The sequence below is a fragment of the Elephantulus edwardii genome, unplaced genomic scaffold (genome assembly GCF_000299155.1).
Source record: "Elephantulus edwardii isolate Elephantulus edwardi_28Jun2011 unplaced genomic scaffold, EleEdw1.0 scaffold00001, whole genome shotgun sequence".
NCBI lineage: Eukaryota > Metazoa > Chordata > Mammalia > Macroscelidea > Macroscelididae > Elephantulus > Elephantulus edwardii.
Window position 1 is genome coordinate 48,980,729 of NW_006399751.1, and position 16,476 is coordinate 48,997,204.

At 36.5% G+C, this 16,476-nt stretch overlaps 1 protein-coding gene across 1 annotated transcript in view; it reads right to left on the minus strand.

Moving 5' to 3' along the window:
• Window positions 1-16,476, minus strand: part of UBR3 (ubiquitin protein ligase E3 component n-recognin 3 (putative)) — a 272,765-nt gene that overhangs the window by 42,472 nt on the left and 213,817 nt on the right. The window contains exon 32 of the mRNA XM_006878857.1: window positions 13,256-13,356. Coding sequence (XP_006878919.1) covers window positions 13,256-13,356 — 101 coding nt within the window. The remainder of the gene's footprint in view (window positions 1-13,255; window positions 13,357-16,476) is intronic.

Here is a 16,476-nt window from a genome sequence, read left to right on the forward strand (position 1 = left end):
TAAAATATAATACTTTTAAACTATTCTCTCCCCCATAGACTTCAATGCCGTAAACATATTTCATCCAGTTTTTCTCAGCCTTACCCCCACCCCAATGCCAGCCTCATTCTACAACAGTGGCACCATACCTCTTAACCTTGAAAGAGTTGTGTGACTTTGGCAAATCCCTTTATTAAGCATTAGGTCCACAATAACAAACTCAATGAGTGTGAATATTTAAGATCAACATTCCCCTTGCCACCAAAGACTGAGACAAACTGTATAAATTACAAACATACAAACTGCTATTTTAAGCACTTTAAGTTTCAATACTAACAACACAATAAAAAAATAACAATTAAAAAAACCCAACCCACTCAAAACTAGTAATATCTAAAGCGCCTGTCAACTTCCAGCACACACTGTTCTTGTTATTACGTGCCCCATCTTACAGTGACAAAAAAGCAAACACTGACTGATCCTGTGCCATCTTCATAATCATCACTATGTTTGACACACATTAAATTTAATTATTATTAAACAGTAGAGTTTAATAATAATTAGCATTTACATATGACTAATATCTTCCTCAAAGGTCTCACTCAATCCTTACCTGAGCAAAGGGGACTCAGAAGGATGTGCCTAAGGTGTCATAGCTAATAAGCATATAGGTCTGCACTTTTATTCATGTAGATTAAATAAATCAAAATTATGTCATATCCAGTACTCCTTCTATTATAGCATGCTTCTTTCCTATTAAGTAGGTACTATCATTTAATCAGGTGCTTGAGTAAGAACTGTAGGCATCCTTGATTTATATATACATGTCAAGTCAATCAAGCACTTTAGACCTGGTCTCTATTATTTCTTGTTGAGGCAAATAATTCTAGACCAAGTGGTTATGGTGAGGTTGTCCAAGACCACTATCAGATTTAATAACTCTCTAGGATTTAGAAGATGCAATATAGACTTAGGCACTATGCTTTATCTCAGCAAAATGATATAAAATAACGTCAGCAAACAAAAAAGGCACAAGAGTAAAGCCTGGAAAAATCTTCTGGAGTTCTCCACTAATGAAGTCACGTATTTTGCTTAATTCCTCCAGCAACAAACTGTGATATATGTGATATGTCTATAAGACTAACTCATTAGTCTCAGTATTGAGGGCTTTTACTGGATGCTGGTACCACTGTTGTTGTTCTACGCCGTCAAATTGAGTTAAGCAAACATAAGGACAACAGATTTGACCTTGTCCTAATCTGTGCCAGCCTCCTTATCTCTGACATACGTGGGCCACTGCTGCAGTCACTGTGCAATGACCTCACTGGAAGTCTTTTGCTGACCCTCCACATTTCTAGGCATGATGTCCCTCCCTCTCCAAAAAAAACAGCCCTTTTCTAGAAACATCCCCCAAAGTATGCAAGATGAAGCTTTGCCATATTTGCCTCCAAGGAGCATTCTGACTGCACTTTTTCCAAGACTTATCTGTCTATTCTTTTGAATAGACTCTTCTCCAACACCACAACTCAAAAGCAGCTGTAGACTTTATCATTAAAAAGTATTTTCTTTACCATTGAATTTTATTTTGTAATGGGCAGGAATATGCAAATAGGGCATGTAAGCCTATCCACAAGGTGACTAGCGAGTCTCACCAATCCACAAAGGGATTGGTTAGCCTCAACATGACATTTAATGGATCCACCAGCAGTCAGTCTTTCTCACCACCAGGACGGGAGAAGTAGGCATGCAGTGGACGCATGACAGGACCAGAATGTCAGGACTAGACATTCTTGGGACAGCTACACTCAACAGTAGCAGCACCTGTTTGACTTGAAGCAGCAGCAGCCGTGGGTGCAGCAGAAAATCAGAAAGGCAACATGAGATGGGGCTTCCCTTGGGACTACTAAACCTCACCTTCCACACAGAACCAGAGCTAAGCTAAGAGCCTTTGCCCAACTTTGTTGGACAACTGGGGCAGAGCAATATTGGCAAGACTGAGACACTGGCTTTAAGCCATATGGCTCAAGGCTAAGGTGCCTGTGAGCACATTTCAGAAGTTGTCATTACTATATTCTGCTACTAACCTGGATTATAACTTTTTTAATTCCCCAATATGGTTCTGTGTGGTCTATGAGCTATTACATTGGATTCTGAACACAGTAAAGGACTATGAAGGGAGCTCTGGAGGCCTAAGTGGCAAGAAGCTACACTGTTATCCCAAAGAAATGTGGTTTGACGCCACGAGCTGCTCCAGAATGGGCGATCTCCTCCCATGCAATAAACTGCCTCTGAAGATCTGCTGGAGGGTCAGCTATGGGTTGGTTACAACTCTACGGTACACAACAACAACAACAAAGCAAAATGATTGGTGTTGAGATGAGTCGTAAGAGGTGCGGGAGTATGGGGACAAGTTTGACCTCATAGGAAATGGTTTTGTGCAACTAATGCTGTTGATGGGAACAGTTCCCCTTTGTGAAGTTGGTAAAGGTCAAATATGGCTCTACCCATGTGGCCCTTGTTCTTTTCAGAGCATCAATTCTTGTTCTGTCATTCTTATTCATTGTCCAGCTTTCAGATGCATAGCAAGTGAATGAATCATGTGCACCTTCTGAGTAGCATGTACCAAAACTCCAGATTCTCAAAAGGAAAATGGTGTTCAGGATAAAACACACTATCCAATCTATTTAGGCACAGTAGATCACTCTCATAAGTTCTGAGAAATGGGGATAATAATATCACCTACCAGGATTAAGTGAAATAAAGTTTACATATTTTAATACTTCAACATTGGTTTTAAATGGCAGGTATATATGAAATTGTTGTTGTTGTTATGTTCCATCGAGTTGCTTGCGACTCATAGCAACCCTATGTACAACAGCCCTAAACTCTGCTCTGTCCTGTGCCAATCGCACTGTCTCTGACACTCCCATCCCGATTATCCCAGTCACTGAATCAATCCACCTCATAGAGGGCCTTCCCCTCCTGCGCTGTCCCTCCAACCTCCCAAGCATATATGAAATAGTTTTGTTATTAATAATACTTTTCATTTTGCCAGCTTGATATCTTTCTGTATTTAGGTTTATAGCACCTACAATAAGTAATGTGAAACCATCTAAGCATTTTTCATAAAAGATTGATAATATTATACTGCATTTTAGAATATTCATTCCTGCTTCCTAGGATTAAAACTGGAGTCAGGAGCTAGAAGACAGCAAAATGACCAAGAGAAATTAGGATGGCATGAGCTAAAGAAGAACAATGCGGATGGAGACAAGGGAGCAAATTAGAAAAATATTTGGTGGATAGAAATTACACATTTTGTAGACATTTGGAGATTGAAGGTAACAGTAGTTTCTCCTTTTCGAAAGAAAGATGGTAGCAGCAATGATTATAACATAAAATCGAGGAAGAACAACAGGTTTGGAGTTTACAAAGACGTTGCAAGTTTGAGCTAATGATTTGAGAATCAACAGAGAATAGGAATAGTTGAAACAATGAAAAAGCAATGAGAGAAAATTATAAATGAGGGGGTTAGAATAATTCAAACAGTGGTAACCGGAAGTGGTGAATGAAAATAAGCAGAGATACAGGAGTACAAACAAGAAAGGAAATCAGTCAAAATGAAGAATTGAGTTTCATCATGTAATTAAATGTTTTAAGAGAATTATGTAAATTCTGTAATTTGCCTATTAAAATGCATGCAAAATTGTATTATTGTCACCTTTATTCAGCTTCTTTTCATTGTGAGTTCTGTTAGCCTGGTGGGTAAGGAGTTGCACTAACTCGAAGGCTGGCGGCAGTCAGAGGGAGAAAGACACTCTTCTCCCATGCAAACAGGAGCATCTGAAAACCCGGCATAGGCTCAGCTGTGAGTTGTTTCCAACTCAATGGCAATATGTTGAGCTTTTCATCATGAACTTTATATTTATCATGCTTTATCTTAAAAGGCAATATGACAAAAACAACAACAAAATAACAAAAACCAACTGTACATATATTTTAAGAATCCCTAGTAGCATAGTGTGTTATGTGTTGAGCTGCCAAATGAAAGGTCCCCAGATCAATTCTACCAGCTACTACTATTCAATTAGAGAAAGATGGGTAGTCTTCTCCCGTAAAGATGTAGAACTTCAGACCTTGATGGGTCACCACAAACTGAATCAATCTGTTGGCAGTGAGTTTATAACCTTATATTACATTCTCAGTGTAGCAAAGAACTAACTTCTGTTTTTAATCAATCTTTATCTGCCTTGATTATAATTATGCTTTTGTAAGTAAAATGGCAGTTTTAAAAGGCACAGCTTGAACTTAACTTTTCACATTCATTTAACAAATATTTACTGAATGCTTATTTGGGGGTAACATGTAGTAGATATGATAGGTCAGAGTAGAACTGCTCCATAGGGATTTTTGGATCTAATCTTTATAGCAATAGATCACTAGATCTTTTTCTCACAGTTCCTAAATGGATTGGAACTTTCAGCCTTTTTGTTTAGTAGCTATGCACTTAAACGTTGGGCCATCAGGGTTCCTTTTCTTGAGTGATCACTTTGTGTGAAATCAAAGTCTTTTAGAGACTTTAAAGTAAGGACTTGTTCATATGGAGTACATAAAAGGAAAATCAGTTGTATCTTCCAAAGCTACAAAAGAAAACAAAGTCATTTAAAAAATAATTATCAAAATTTAAAATGGAGAACAAGGATTAAACATGTACCCTCAATTAATGTATTTTGAAAACAAAAAAAAAAAATCCGTTAGCAATTAAACTCAGGGTGAATTTAAAAAGGAAAATTAATGCTTACTTTAAATATTTTAGAAGCAACCAGACTAAAAACCAAGGCACAGATTTTTATATTTTATTTAGTGTAAAACTGAGAGGATTCAGTGACTGAACAAGTGGGCTTGTGAATTGCAGAGACAGTGAAGATGGTACAAGACAGGGCGGGGTTTTATACTGTTGTACACAGAGTCACTATGAGTTGGAGCCAACTAATGGCATCTAACAACTACTCCTCATTCAGAATAGGAAATAACAGTCTTATTATTTACATGCAATTTATAATTTAATGTTTTTCTAACTTATCGTCATGCATGAAATTAAAATAATAATTTCAATGGATGTTGTTGTTGTTGTTGTTATTGTTATGTGCCGTCAAGTGACTCTTAGCGAACCTATCTACAACAGCCCTAAACCCTGCTCTGTCCTATGCCAATCTCACTGTCTCCAACACACCCACCGCGATTACCCTAGTCACTGAATCAATCCAACTTATAGGGGGTCTTCCTCTCCTGCGCTGTCTCTCCACCCTCCCAAGCATGATGTCCCTCTCCAAGGTCTGGTCCATCCTTGCAACATGTACAAAGTATGTCAGACAAAGCCTCAGAATCCTTGCCTCCAAGGAGCAGTCTGGTTTAACTCTCTCTAGGATGAACCTATTTGTTTTCCTAGCAGTCCATGCTACCCTCAATACTCTTCTCCAGCACCACAGCTCAAAGGCATCAATTCTCCTTTTATCCTCCCTAGTTACTGTCCAACTCTCTAATGCCTAACAACTGATTGCAAAGACCATGGCCTGTACCAGGCACATCTTAGTTTCCAGAGTGACACCATTGCTCTTCAGTACTTTGGAGAGGTCCCTAATAGCTGACTTTCCCATCGCATTACATCTTTTCATTTCCTGGCTCCTGGTGCCATAAGTGTTGACTGCGGAGCCAAGCAAACTATGGCACACACAAACCTTTGTCTCTATTTCTGATACCTCCATCAAATACAAAATCTGAGTAAAGGAGTAAGTAGCACAGAGAGTATCAACATCAACCTCAATAAGCCAGGTTTTCTTTAGTGAATAGGCATTAAAACATCTTAAAAAACAAATAACAATAGTCAGAGAGTACTTGTTCTATGAAATGACATTTGTGATAGAATTATATCTATTTTTAAATGGGATCACAATATTGTAGTTATGTTTATTAAAAGAATACACACTCATATATACACGCTAGAACTGACTCAGAGCTGACCCTTAGCAGGTATTCAGAGCCTATAAATAATATAGAAGGAGAATGTCAATCTCTCCTACAGAGCAGCTGAAGGATTCAAGCAGCACGTCTATCAGTTGGCAGCACAATTTCTTACCACTATGCCATTAGAGCTATGAAGCTCTGAAGTGGTAAGAAGCTGCTTTGCAATGCCAAAGACACACAGTTCAAATCCACCAGTTTCTTCATGGGAGAAGGATGGGGAATCTCTTCGTGATTAAATGCCTCAGAAAACCCTCCAGAGAGTCACTATGGGTCAGTTCTGATTCAATGATACATAACAACAATAACAAAATATGTATATCTCACTACAGGGCATTCACTTCCTAAATAACATGCCTCTGGAAACTCTACAAACTTTGATAAATGTCGATGGTTGTAGAGGGGCTTGAGGCCTTTTGTTCATAGGGTTGCTATGAGTTGTGCTCAACTTAAGGCAATCAATAACAACAACAACATAGGGATAAAATTATATGATGTCTAGTATTTACTTCAAAATACGCTAGAGTGGGAGGAGGAGAGGAGTAGATGAGGATATAAATAAAACAAGACGGGTCATGGGTTGGTAATTGGTGGGTACATGGGTGTTTATTAAACTCTGCTTTCTACCGTTAAAAGTGTTGGAAATAATCTGAAATTTTAAGGAAAAGGTTTATTTTAAGCCTTGGTTTGTTAAGAAAGTAAGACTGACTTATTTTCTTTCTTAAAGAGAATGGAATATAATAAGCAACCTACTATTGTTCTTTCACATGCCCTATTTATGGGATCCTGGAAGTGGAAGATAGCCTATAATCACCAGGACCAGATGCTGCAGAGAATCCTGAGAAGACTTTATCCTTACGACATGGTTGGAACCAGAATCTTGAAGCTCCTGAAGGACAGACAAGCAGGAAAAAACCAGCAACATGATTCAACCCGGCCTAATGGACTCTGAGAAAAACAGAACTGGTCCCATAGCAACTAACAGTAACAAAAAGGTAACGCTTTTAGGTTTAAGTCTTGGATGTTCAAAAAGAAGGAAAATTTTCACCAAAGTCTAAGTTTTGTGCGGTGTTGATCTTCTAAGAGTCCCTTCCTTTCCCTACTCTTAACCCTCTTACCTGGCAGTTAAAACTATAATGCTTAGAATTCTAGCAGCCAACCTGAAACATGGAGATGAGAGCCAAGCATAAAGACTCTGGTGTTGTGAAGTCGAAGGATTTGGTCTACCTACCTGTAGACTTTTACATGAAAGGAAAAAAAAATACACATCTATCTAGCCTGCTCCTTGGAGTCAAGGATTCTGAGGCTTTGTCTGACATACTTTGGACATGTTGAAAGGCGGGACAAGTCCTTGGAGAGGGACATCATACATGGAAGGGTGGAGGGGCAGTGCAGGAGAGGAAGACCCTTGATGAGATGGATTGATTCTGTCACTAGGGTAATGGAGATAGGTATATTGGAGATAATGAGATTGACAAGGGATAGAGCAGGGTTTAGCGCTGTTGTACATAGGGTTGCTATGAGTTGCAAGCGACTGCAACAACATCTTAAACAAGCTTCAATGTTATTTTGAGTTTCTTTGTTATATAAAAGCAAAATCTGATCTTAAGTTAGAAAACTTCCCTCAAATCTAACCATGAACACCTAAAGATTGTGATGAATCAAAGTTATTGCTACATGTATGCACTCAGAGCCAGTGATGTGAAAAGGGTATCAAAAGAGATTCTGAGAGACAACCAATTATCTTCATTACTATGTTTCACTGGGGTTTCTGTTGAGACAATTGATGTCTAGAAGATCTTTTAACCTAAAAAAAGGCTGCATATTAAAAAACCTTAACAAATATCAATGTGGTGTCTCTATTATCTATTTTCATTTAAACTGTGAAAGCCAAATCACATTCTAGAAAATATAAACATTATCATTTCTTCCATCTCCATTCTTACAATAACAACCAGTAACTAAGCAGTACATAAATACATACTCTTACAATAAGCAGAGCTTATACAGTCAACAGTCTTGGCACCAGCAGCCAGGAAATTAAAAGGCACATTGCCATGGGAAAGTCTGCTGTTAGGGACCTCTCCAAAGTACTGAACAGCAATGGTGTCTCTCTGGAGACTAAGGTGTGTCTGATACAGGCCATGGTCTTCGCAATCACTTGTTATGCATCAGAGAGTTGGACAATGACCAAGGAGGATAGAAGGAGAATTGATGCCTTTGAGCTGTGGTGCTGGAGAAGAGTATTGAGAATACCATGGACTGCTAGGAAAACAAACAGATTTGTCCTGGAGAGGGTTAAACCGGGTGGCTCCTTGGAGGCAAGGATTCTGAGGCTCCGTCTAACATACTTCGGACTTGTTGTGAGGAGAGACTGGTTCTTGGAGAAGGACATCATGCTGGGGAGGGTGGAGGGACAGCGCAGGAGAGGAAGGCCCTCTATGAGGTGAATTGATTCAGTGACTGGGATAATTGGGATGGGAGTGTCAGAGACAGTGCGATTGGCACAGGACAGAGCAGAGTTTAGGGCTGTTGTACATAGGGTCGCTATGAGTCCAAGCAACTCAACGGCACATAACAACAACATACTAAAATCACAGATATAGGCATCTCCTGGGTGACAAACATTCAACTTAAGAAACGATAATTATGAACTTATCCTGGAAAACATATTAAAAATTTTTGCTACAGATAATGGTTCATAACAACAAATGGGCACTACTTTGAGACCTATGCCAAAACATTATTATTATCATATCATTATATTAAAGATGTTTTCGTATCTCTGGGAGTGCTTCTTTACTTTTCCTTCCAAATGGATATGACTACCTAATGTTAGACATAAACGATACCTATCTGTACCTACTTGCATACAAATTTGATCTAAAGATAGATTTCATTCATAATCCAGGGACTGACTATACAATAAAGGCCACCAACTGCTAACTCCGCTAAGGTAAAATTACTTTCAGTAGTAGTCAAGGAAATCTTATGTGAAATCTCATATTAACAACTCTACTTCATTTACTTTAAAATGTTCCATCTCTCAAAAGAAGTCATCTGAGGAAAATGAATTTAATATAATTAAGCTCTGGACTTACTCCCTAGTAGTTATGGTAAAGGTGCCTATCCAGTTCCCAATGGGTAACAACAGTCTAAAGTGTACTAATATTTAATAACTACTGGCAATTTTTTTCTGATCTTAAATTCTAAGAGGAATTTACCACTATAAAAGAAAAGCTCCATACAAGGTTGCAAAAACTTTCAATTTGTAAAATGTATCTCCAAAGAAGTGAGGCACAATAAAACAAAGAATGACTGTATACCTATATGTAAAATGTATACATATTTTTTTTTTATTTTATACTGGTTTACTTACAAGGTTTGTATGCACTGTATTTCAAACTTAGATATTTTTTAAAACAAAACAAAACAAAACTATTTTAAATTCCTATATTACAGTGTTAGTAATACTAAAAGAACTGAAAAATGGTGTTCAAACAACAACTTTTCCATGAAAGTTCTCAGTAGCAGAAACACTCTAATACTCACAAACAGATAAAGTGATAAACATACTGTTGAGTGAGTATGTATGTAAGTATGTATGTATGTGTACACACACACTGGAATATCACTAAGCCATACGGTACAGTAGTCAATCATTAAAAGGAATGCTGCATTAATATAGGTTGTAATGTGCATGATCTAAGAAATACCTTGCTATGAAAGAAGTCAGACACTAAAGTTGAGATACTGTATGATTCAATTTCTAGAACATATCTAGAATAGGTAAATTTATAGCTCCCAAAAGCAGATGGGTGGATGTCAGGAATGGGGGTGGAGGAGGCAGGGAAGGGAGAGTGAGGAATAACTGCTTACTGGGTACAGAGTTTTCTTCTGCAGTGCCAAAAATGTTTCAAAATTACATAAAGGTAATGGTTGCACAACACTCAAACCCACGGTAAACTCCAAAACCAAGCTTCTTGTCACACTTATCCTGATCACAGTGACTCTGTCCTCATATAAGATAGAGGAACACTGCCCTCTATAGGGTCCTGAGGGTTGTGATATTTATGGAAGCTTACAGCCACATCTTCCTGTGGAGAAGCTGGTCTCTTAGAATCTCTGAGAGCTTAGCCTCACTGCATTGCCAGGGTTTCTTCTCTGAATGCATTAACTGCTACGTAACTGTTCACTCTAAAATGGCTAATTTTATGTCATGTGACTCTAACCTTAGTTTTTAATAGTAGAACTCATTAGACAGTTTCTAAATATATTAAAGAATTATGAGAGAACTCTACAAAAACCAAAGGACTCTACAGTTCCATAACCCACTGCCATCAAGTTGATTCTGACTGGTAGGGGTCCTACAGGTCATAGAGAGCTACCATCTAGTATTTCTGAGGTTGTAAATCTTTATGGAAGTACACATCTTTCTCCAGTTGAGCATTTGTGGGTTCATGCTGTTAACTTTTCCTATTACAGTCCAATAATTAACTTCCTACAATTCCACTCCTAGATAAATACTCAGGAAAATTGAAAATCACACATCCAAACAAAAATTTCTTCTTTAATATTATATGAGCATTATTCACAATGACTAAAAAATAGAAAAAGATCTAAATGTTCACTAACTGGATAAAACAAAAGGAAAAATAGCGAAATAAAAGATTTCTTACGTAGTACCTCTAAGACAGGCAATCTCCTCCTGTGCACCTTACAGCCTCTGAAAACCTACTGGAGGGTCAGCTGTAAGTTAGTTTTGACTCAATGGTACATAAAAACCACAATAAGTGGAACACTACAGAGAGCCTCAAAAAGCTACTTATTGTATGATTCAACTTATAGATAATTTCTACAAATGAAAACTGTAGAGATGAAGCAGACCAGGTGATGCTAGGACTATGGTCAAAATCAGAGGAAGAGACTTGTGAAAAAAGTTTTTAGAGTGAAAAAATTATTCTAAAACTGATTACATTCACTGGTGCACAACTGTATAAATACATTAAAACTCAATGAACTGTACACGTAAAACTGGTGCCTTTATGGGTTCAAAATTATATCAAAACAGGTAAAAGACAATTGAGTTGTTTAGTGTTAAAAGTAATACTCTTTTTCTCTCTTTCTCTGTCATTGCCATTGAGTAGGAACTGACTCATAGCTGACCACCCAGCAGGTTTTCCCTGCAAATTGTACTAATTAAAACAGTTAGTGTTAAAATAGAAAATGTAAGCAATTCATTGTAGTTATTTAAGTATAAGTTTCAAGGATACTACTAAAGGGTTGGATAGGGGGTTAGGTGCTGAGTATTCAACCAAAAGGCTGGGCAGGTGGAATCTACTGGCCATTGCACAAAAGAAAGACAATCTGCTCTTCTTAAAATTTATAGCCTCAACAAATCTATAGGATTTCCCCAGGAGTGTGAATCTGCTTTACAGCTGTGTGTTTGGAATTGTTTTATATTTGAGATTTTTTTTTGTGTTCTTATTATACTAGTAGGGAGTGCTGGTGGCCTAGTGATAAGAACATGTGCTGCAATCTCAAACACAAGGGGTTCAAATAAGCCAGCTAGCTGCTCTGCAAGAGAAAGATGGGCAATCTTCTCCCAAGTGATAACTGCCTCTGAAAACCTGCTGGAGGGTCAGCTGTGGATTGGTTCTAACTCAATGATACTCAACAACAATAACAACATTAGACTACTATTCACGGTAGGGAAAACCCTCTAAAGTATCATCAGATTATAAAAAAAAATCTTTTCCAGATAAAATATTATTAATATCACACTGTCAGCGCTCACAAAAGTAAAATATTAAAACTCACTTCGATTGCGCCAACCTCAACTCATGCCGAAACTTTTGAAGCTATACATTGTTGTAGCTTACTTTTTAATTTTATTGAATTTCACATTTTTAATTCTTATAGATTATTCCAGCAAAATCAAGTGTAAGCTTGGTCTTTAAAAGCAGTATAAAATAAGCACCACTCACCAGTTTAGCTTCAATTTAGTCCTGTTACACCCTTTGTAGTTTCAGACATACACAGTAAGAAATTATTTCATCTAAGGTGAATGATTTGTCGTGGAGAGGGTTAAACCGGGTGGCTCCTTGGAGGCAAGGATTCTGAGGCTCCGTCTAACTTACTTTGGACATGTTGTGAGGAGAGACCGGTCCTTAGAGAGGGACATCATGCTTGGGAGGGTGGAGGGACGGCGCAGGAGAGGAAGGCCCTCTATGAGGTGGATTGATTCAGTGACTGGGATAATTGGGATGGGAGTGTCAGAGACAGTGCGATTGGCACAGGACAGAGCGGAGTTTAGGGCTGTTGTACATAGGGTCGCTATGAGTCACAGGCGACTCGAAGGCACATAACAACAACAACAACAAAGGTGAATGACTAAATTTTCTTAAGAGTGCCCAATAACACCCTCAAAATATGTTTAATATTGGATATATCTCGTTTACCCAAACAGAAGCATAACTATCTGTCTTAGGAAGACTGAAGCTATATATTTTAACAAAGATACTTCATCTTTCATGCATGGAATGACTAGTAAATTCAAACTGTCAACCTTTTGGCAGCAACCCTACCTTTAACCCACTAGACCACCACTTAGCTTAATGAATCTTTATAGGGGAAATGTCTCATCTTTCTTCTGGGGAGTAGCTGGTGGATTTAAATTATCAACTTTCTGGTTAGTGACCTTGAGTCACAATATTGTATTCCTAATATAGAATGATTAATTACTTGAGGAATATATTAAATAAATGTTAAAGTGAAAACGAATGAAGAACTGACCTATACAAAAGCTCTATCAAAATGTTAATAGAAAATTTGTGCTGCGAGTCACAGTGTTATTATATTAGCACTAAATAAAAATGATTAAGACATTAAATTTTTAATAACTGATTATTACTGTATAGAAATATATACGGATATAGACAGGGTAGTACTACCAAGCCTGACTTTTTCCTTTATTATCCAAATTTCTTTTGTGTTATCACTTTAATTTTTTAAGACAATGGTGTCCATTTTCTTATTAAGTATATTATTGATTAATAAGCTGAAAAGGATAGATCCATAATGGAAAAACCCAAAATATCTTTCTTTTCACTTATACATGGTTATTATTTATTAACAAAAGAAAAGTCATTTACTTAAAAAATGTTCACCACAGTGAATGTTATTTGTCCCTATTACCTCTAAAAGTCATTTTTACATATTACATAATCTAAGAATTTGACGTACAAAGACATACCTTTTTGTAAGGGTTGTGGCATCATTAAGATGTGGATGAGTAAAAGGGATGTAACATCATGATAAAGAATTGGAACCTCAAGCTGTTCTTCATTCCCCAGCCTAAAACAAAAATAGACAATCATTTTGGATACTATTCTGTATCTTTGCTTTTTAAATAATTTTATTTTTTCATACATGTTTATGGAACAGAAGGAAAACTAATAGTTTTAGAAATCACTGAGAAATCTCAAGAGAAAAAACTTGAGGCTATTTTTTTTCCTTAAAACAATCTTTTAGACTGGATCATGTTTTTTCTCAACTTCCTAACATGAAAGTATTATCTATCTGTAAATGTTTGTTAAAATCACAATTAAAATTTTATTTCCAAAAAAAAGAAAGTATTATCTAGATGAAAGTATTATCTAGAAATAAAACTTATTATCTTACCAAAGTAAATAAAAATTAAATTTACTCTTACTAAACAGTAGGAATATAATAAATTTATCATAGGTCTTTGTGATCTCTTAAAATTACAGAAATAAGGCATCAAATAAAACTTGAGGGGATTATTTTCACCCCAAATGGTTGCTACTTATTGTTAGATGCCATCAAGTCAACTATGATACACAGCAACTCTATGAATAATAGATCAAAGTTCTAACCTATCCTGCACATATGAAATCTCTGACCTCAGAGACACCAGCAATATGAAAAATACAGAATACATTAAAAAGTAGATCTTATGATTTAAAAATGTAAAATATTCCTTTTAAAAGTTACATTTTTTAACCCTGGCGTAAATTTAGTATTAGTGAATAAAAACGAATTTTGAACTTTCATAATTTGTTTATTCTGAAGCTAAGCTATACTTCAGACCAGATTTGGGTTGACTTTAGCCTTTGCAGCTCACAAATGTCTCTATTTCCTATTACTCTATGTTTAGCTTTGACTTTTTCCAAGTTCATAAAAATGCAAAAGCTGTTCTTATTTTAGTAGTCATACAAAAACACATCCCCTCAATTTTTGCCCATAAGCCGTAATGTAATTTTCCAACTCCTGACACAGACCAAACATATATGTTGTTGTTATCGTTGTTGATTGCCTTCCAGTCAAACATGACTCATAGCAACCCTATGAACAAAAGGCCTGCATCCCCTCTACAACCACTGACATTTATCAAAGTTTACAGAGTTTCTGGAGGTATGTCGTTTAAGAAGTGGATGCCACTCCTGCTTCCAAACCTGTCATAGAATGTTAGAGCAGCTCTGACCCATCCTCTGTCCTGAGCCAGTCTCACTCTCCTGCGATGTCCATTCATATTTTTTTATTTCTAAATATTATTATTTTTCTTTTCTGTTAAATTAACATACTGTATTATTCTTTCAAATGGATAACTATTTTTACAAGTCCTTAAGTATCTTGAACTAAAACAGCATAAACATAAGGTGGTATGAAGTAATTTCTGTAGCTAACACCATGAAATGAACATAATTTTTGATGAATTAGTTAATTTAAAGATGTTAAAATCCTTACATTCAAGGAATATACCTATCCCAATGATAGAAATATCGAGACAAAATGACAACTCAGTGGACTAAAGGCTGTCAGAGACAAGAACTCAATGATTCAAGAAGCACAAAAATGGATGTATGGCTCCTGTTCAGACATAAGAACTCAGATCAGAGAACATTTCATAGAGGTGGAGATATTCTAACAGAGATTTGAAGATTATTATATTCTTACAAAAAAATGGTATGGGACGAAAAGAAAGAATCTTAAGAGGATAAGGTAAGTGCAAAGAAAAGAGATCATTTTAAAAATTCTTATAAGGTCACTGCCATCATATGGTCAACAGTAGATGAAGAAATGTTCAAAAGCACCAGCAATCGAGAGATACAAATAAAAACAGCAATAGGATACCATCTCACCCCAGTATGTGTAGCAAAGTTTAGAAGGACAGCAAACAATAAATGTTGGAAAGGATGCTGAGATATTAAAACTCTCATGCATTACCAGTGGGACTGTAAAATGGTACAACCATTCTGAAAGGCAGTTTGGAGTTTGCTAGAAAAGCTGAAAATAGAAACCCCATATGACTCTGTTATACCACTACTAAGAATATACCCCAAAGAAATTAGAACTGAGACATAAACAATGTACATTTATATTCACAGCAACATTATTCACAATAGCAAGAAAAGGAAAAGAGCCCAAACACCCATCAACAAATAGATTTAGAAATTATGGCACATTCACACAATAAAATATTATAAGTGCTAAGGAACAACAATTTTGTAAAACTACTATATGAAATGGGAGAATCTAGAGAGCATTAAAGCTGAGTGAAGTAACTCAGTCTCATAAGTATAAATATTATCTCAGACCAGTGTTGTAAAAAGAGAAGGATAACTGAGCCAGATGTATATAAATGCTAAAAAAGGGAAAGGAACAAAGGAAGTGGCAGAAAAAGAGGAAGGTGGGACATCACTAGGATAGCAAAGGTTGGCTGTGTATGTAGAGTCAGAAAGAACCTAGAGCTGACCTTCTGGCAGGTGTTCAGTGAAGTTAATCACACGAGAGGAGGTTACTCATCCTTCCACGGAACAGCTGGTAGCCTCAAACCAAAGCCTTTGGGATTGCAGCACTGCTACTTGCCATTAGGCCACCAGAGCTCCCGCATTACACAGATTAAATAAATCTCAGTACACAATAAAGTACATAGATTGCTATATGTGTAAACCTACCACATATAAAAGAGTAATAAACTAACTTATTCTAGGGTTTGCAGAAATGAGGCAGAACAGAAGACAAGAAAAAAACTCAGTAAAAGTTTGAGCTGTGAAACAAGGTGACATTAGCCTTTATAAAACATTATTTCAACTGTTATATGAATCTTTCTTCATTGAGAAAGATATATATATATATATATATATATATATATATATATATATATATATATTCTTCCCTGATTAATTGAAAATCATCTATTTGCTGAAAACAACAAGTAAAACTTATGAGATTAGAGAAGGAAAAGAGAAACTTAACCAAACTACATATTTAAACATATTTCTTCAATAAGTAAAATGCAGAGTATTATCACAGAAATGAGCTCAGAGGTCAAGCGTTTAACCATCTATGCAACACAGGAACTTATTAAATATTGTTTCTATATTATATGCCAGAAGAGGAGATAGAAGATTTTTACCAACTTTTACACTCGGAGATTGATCGAACATGCAA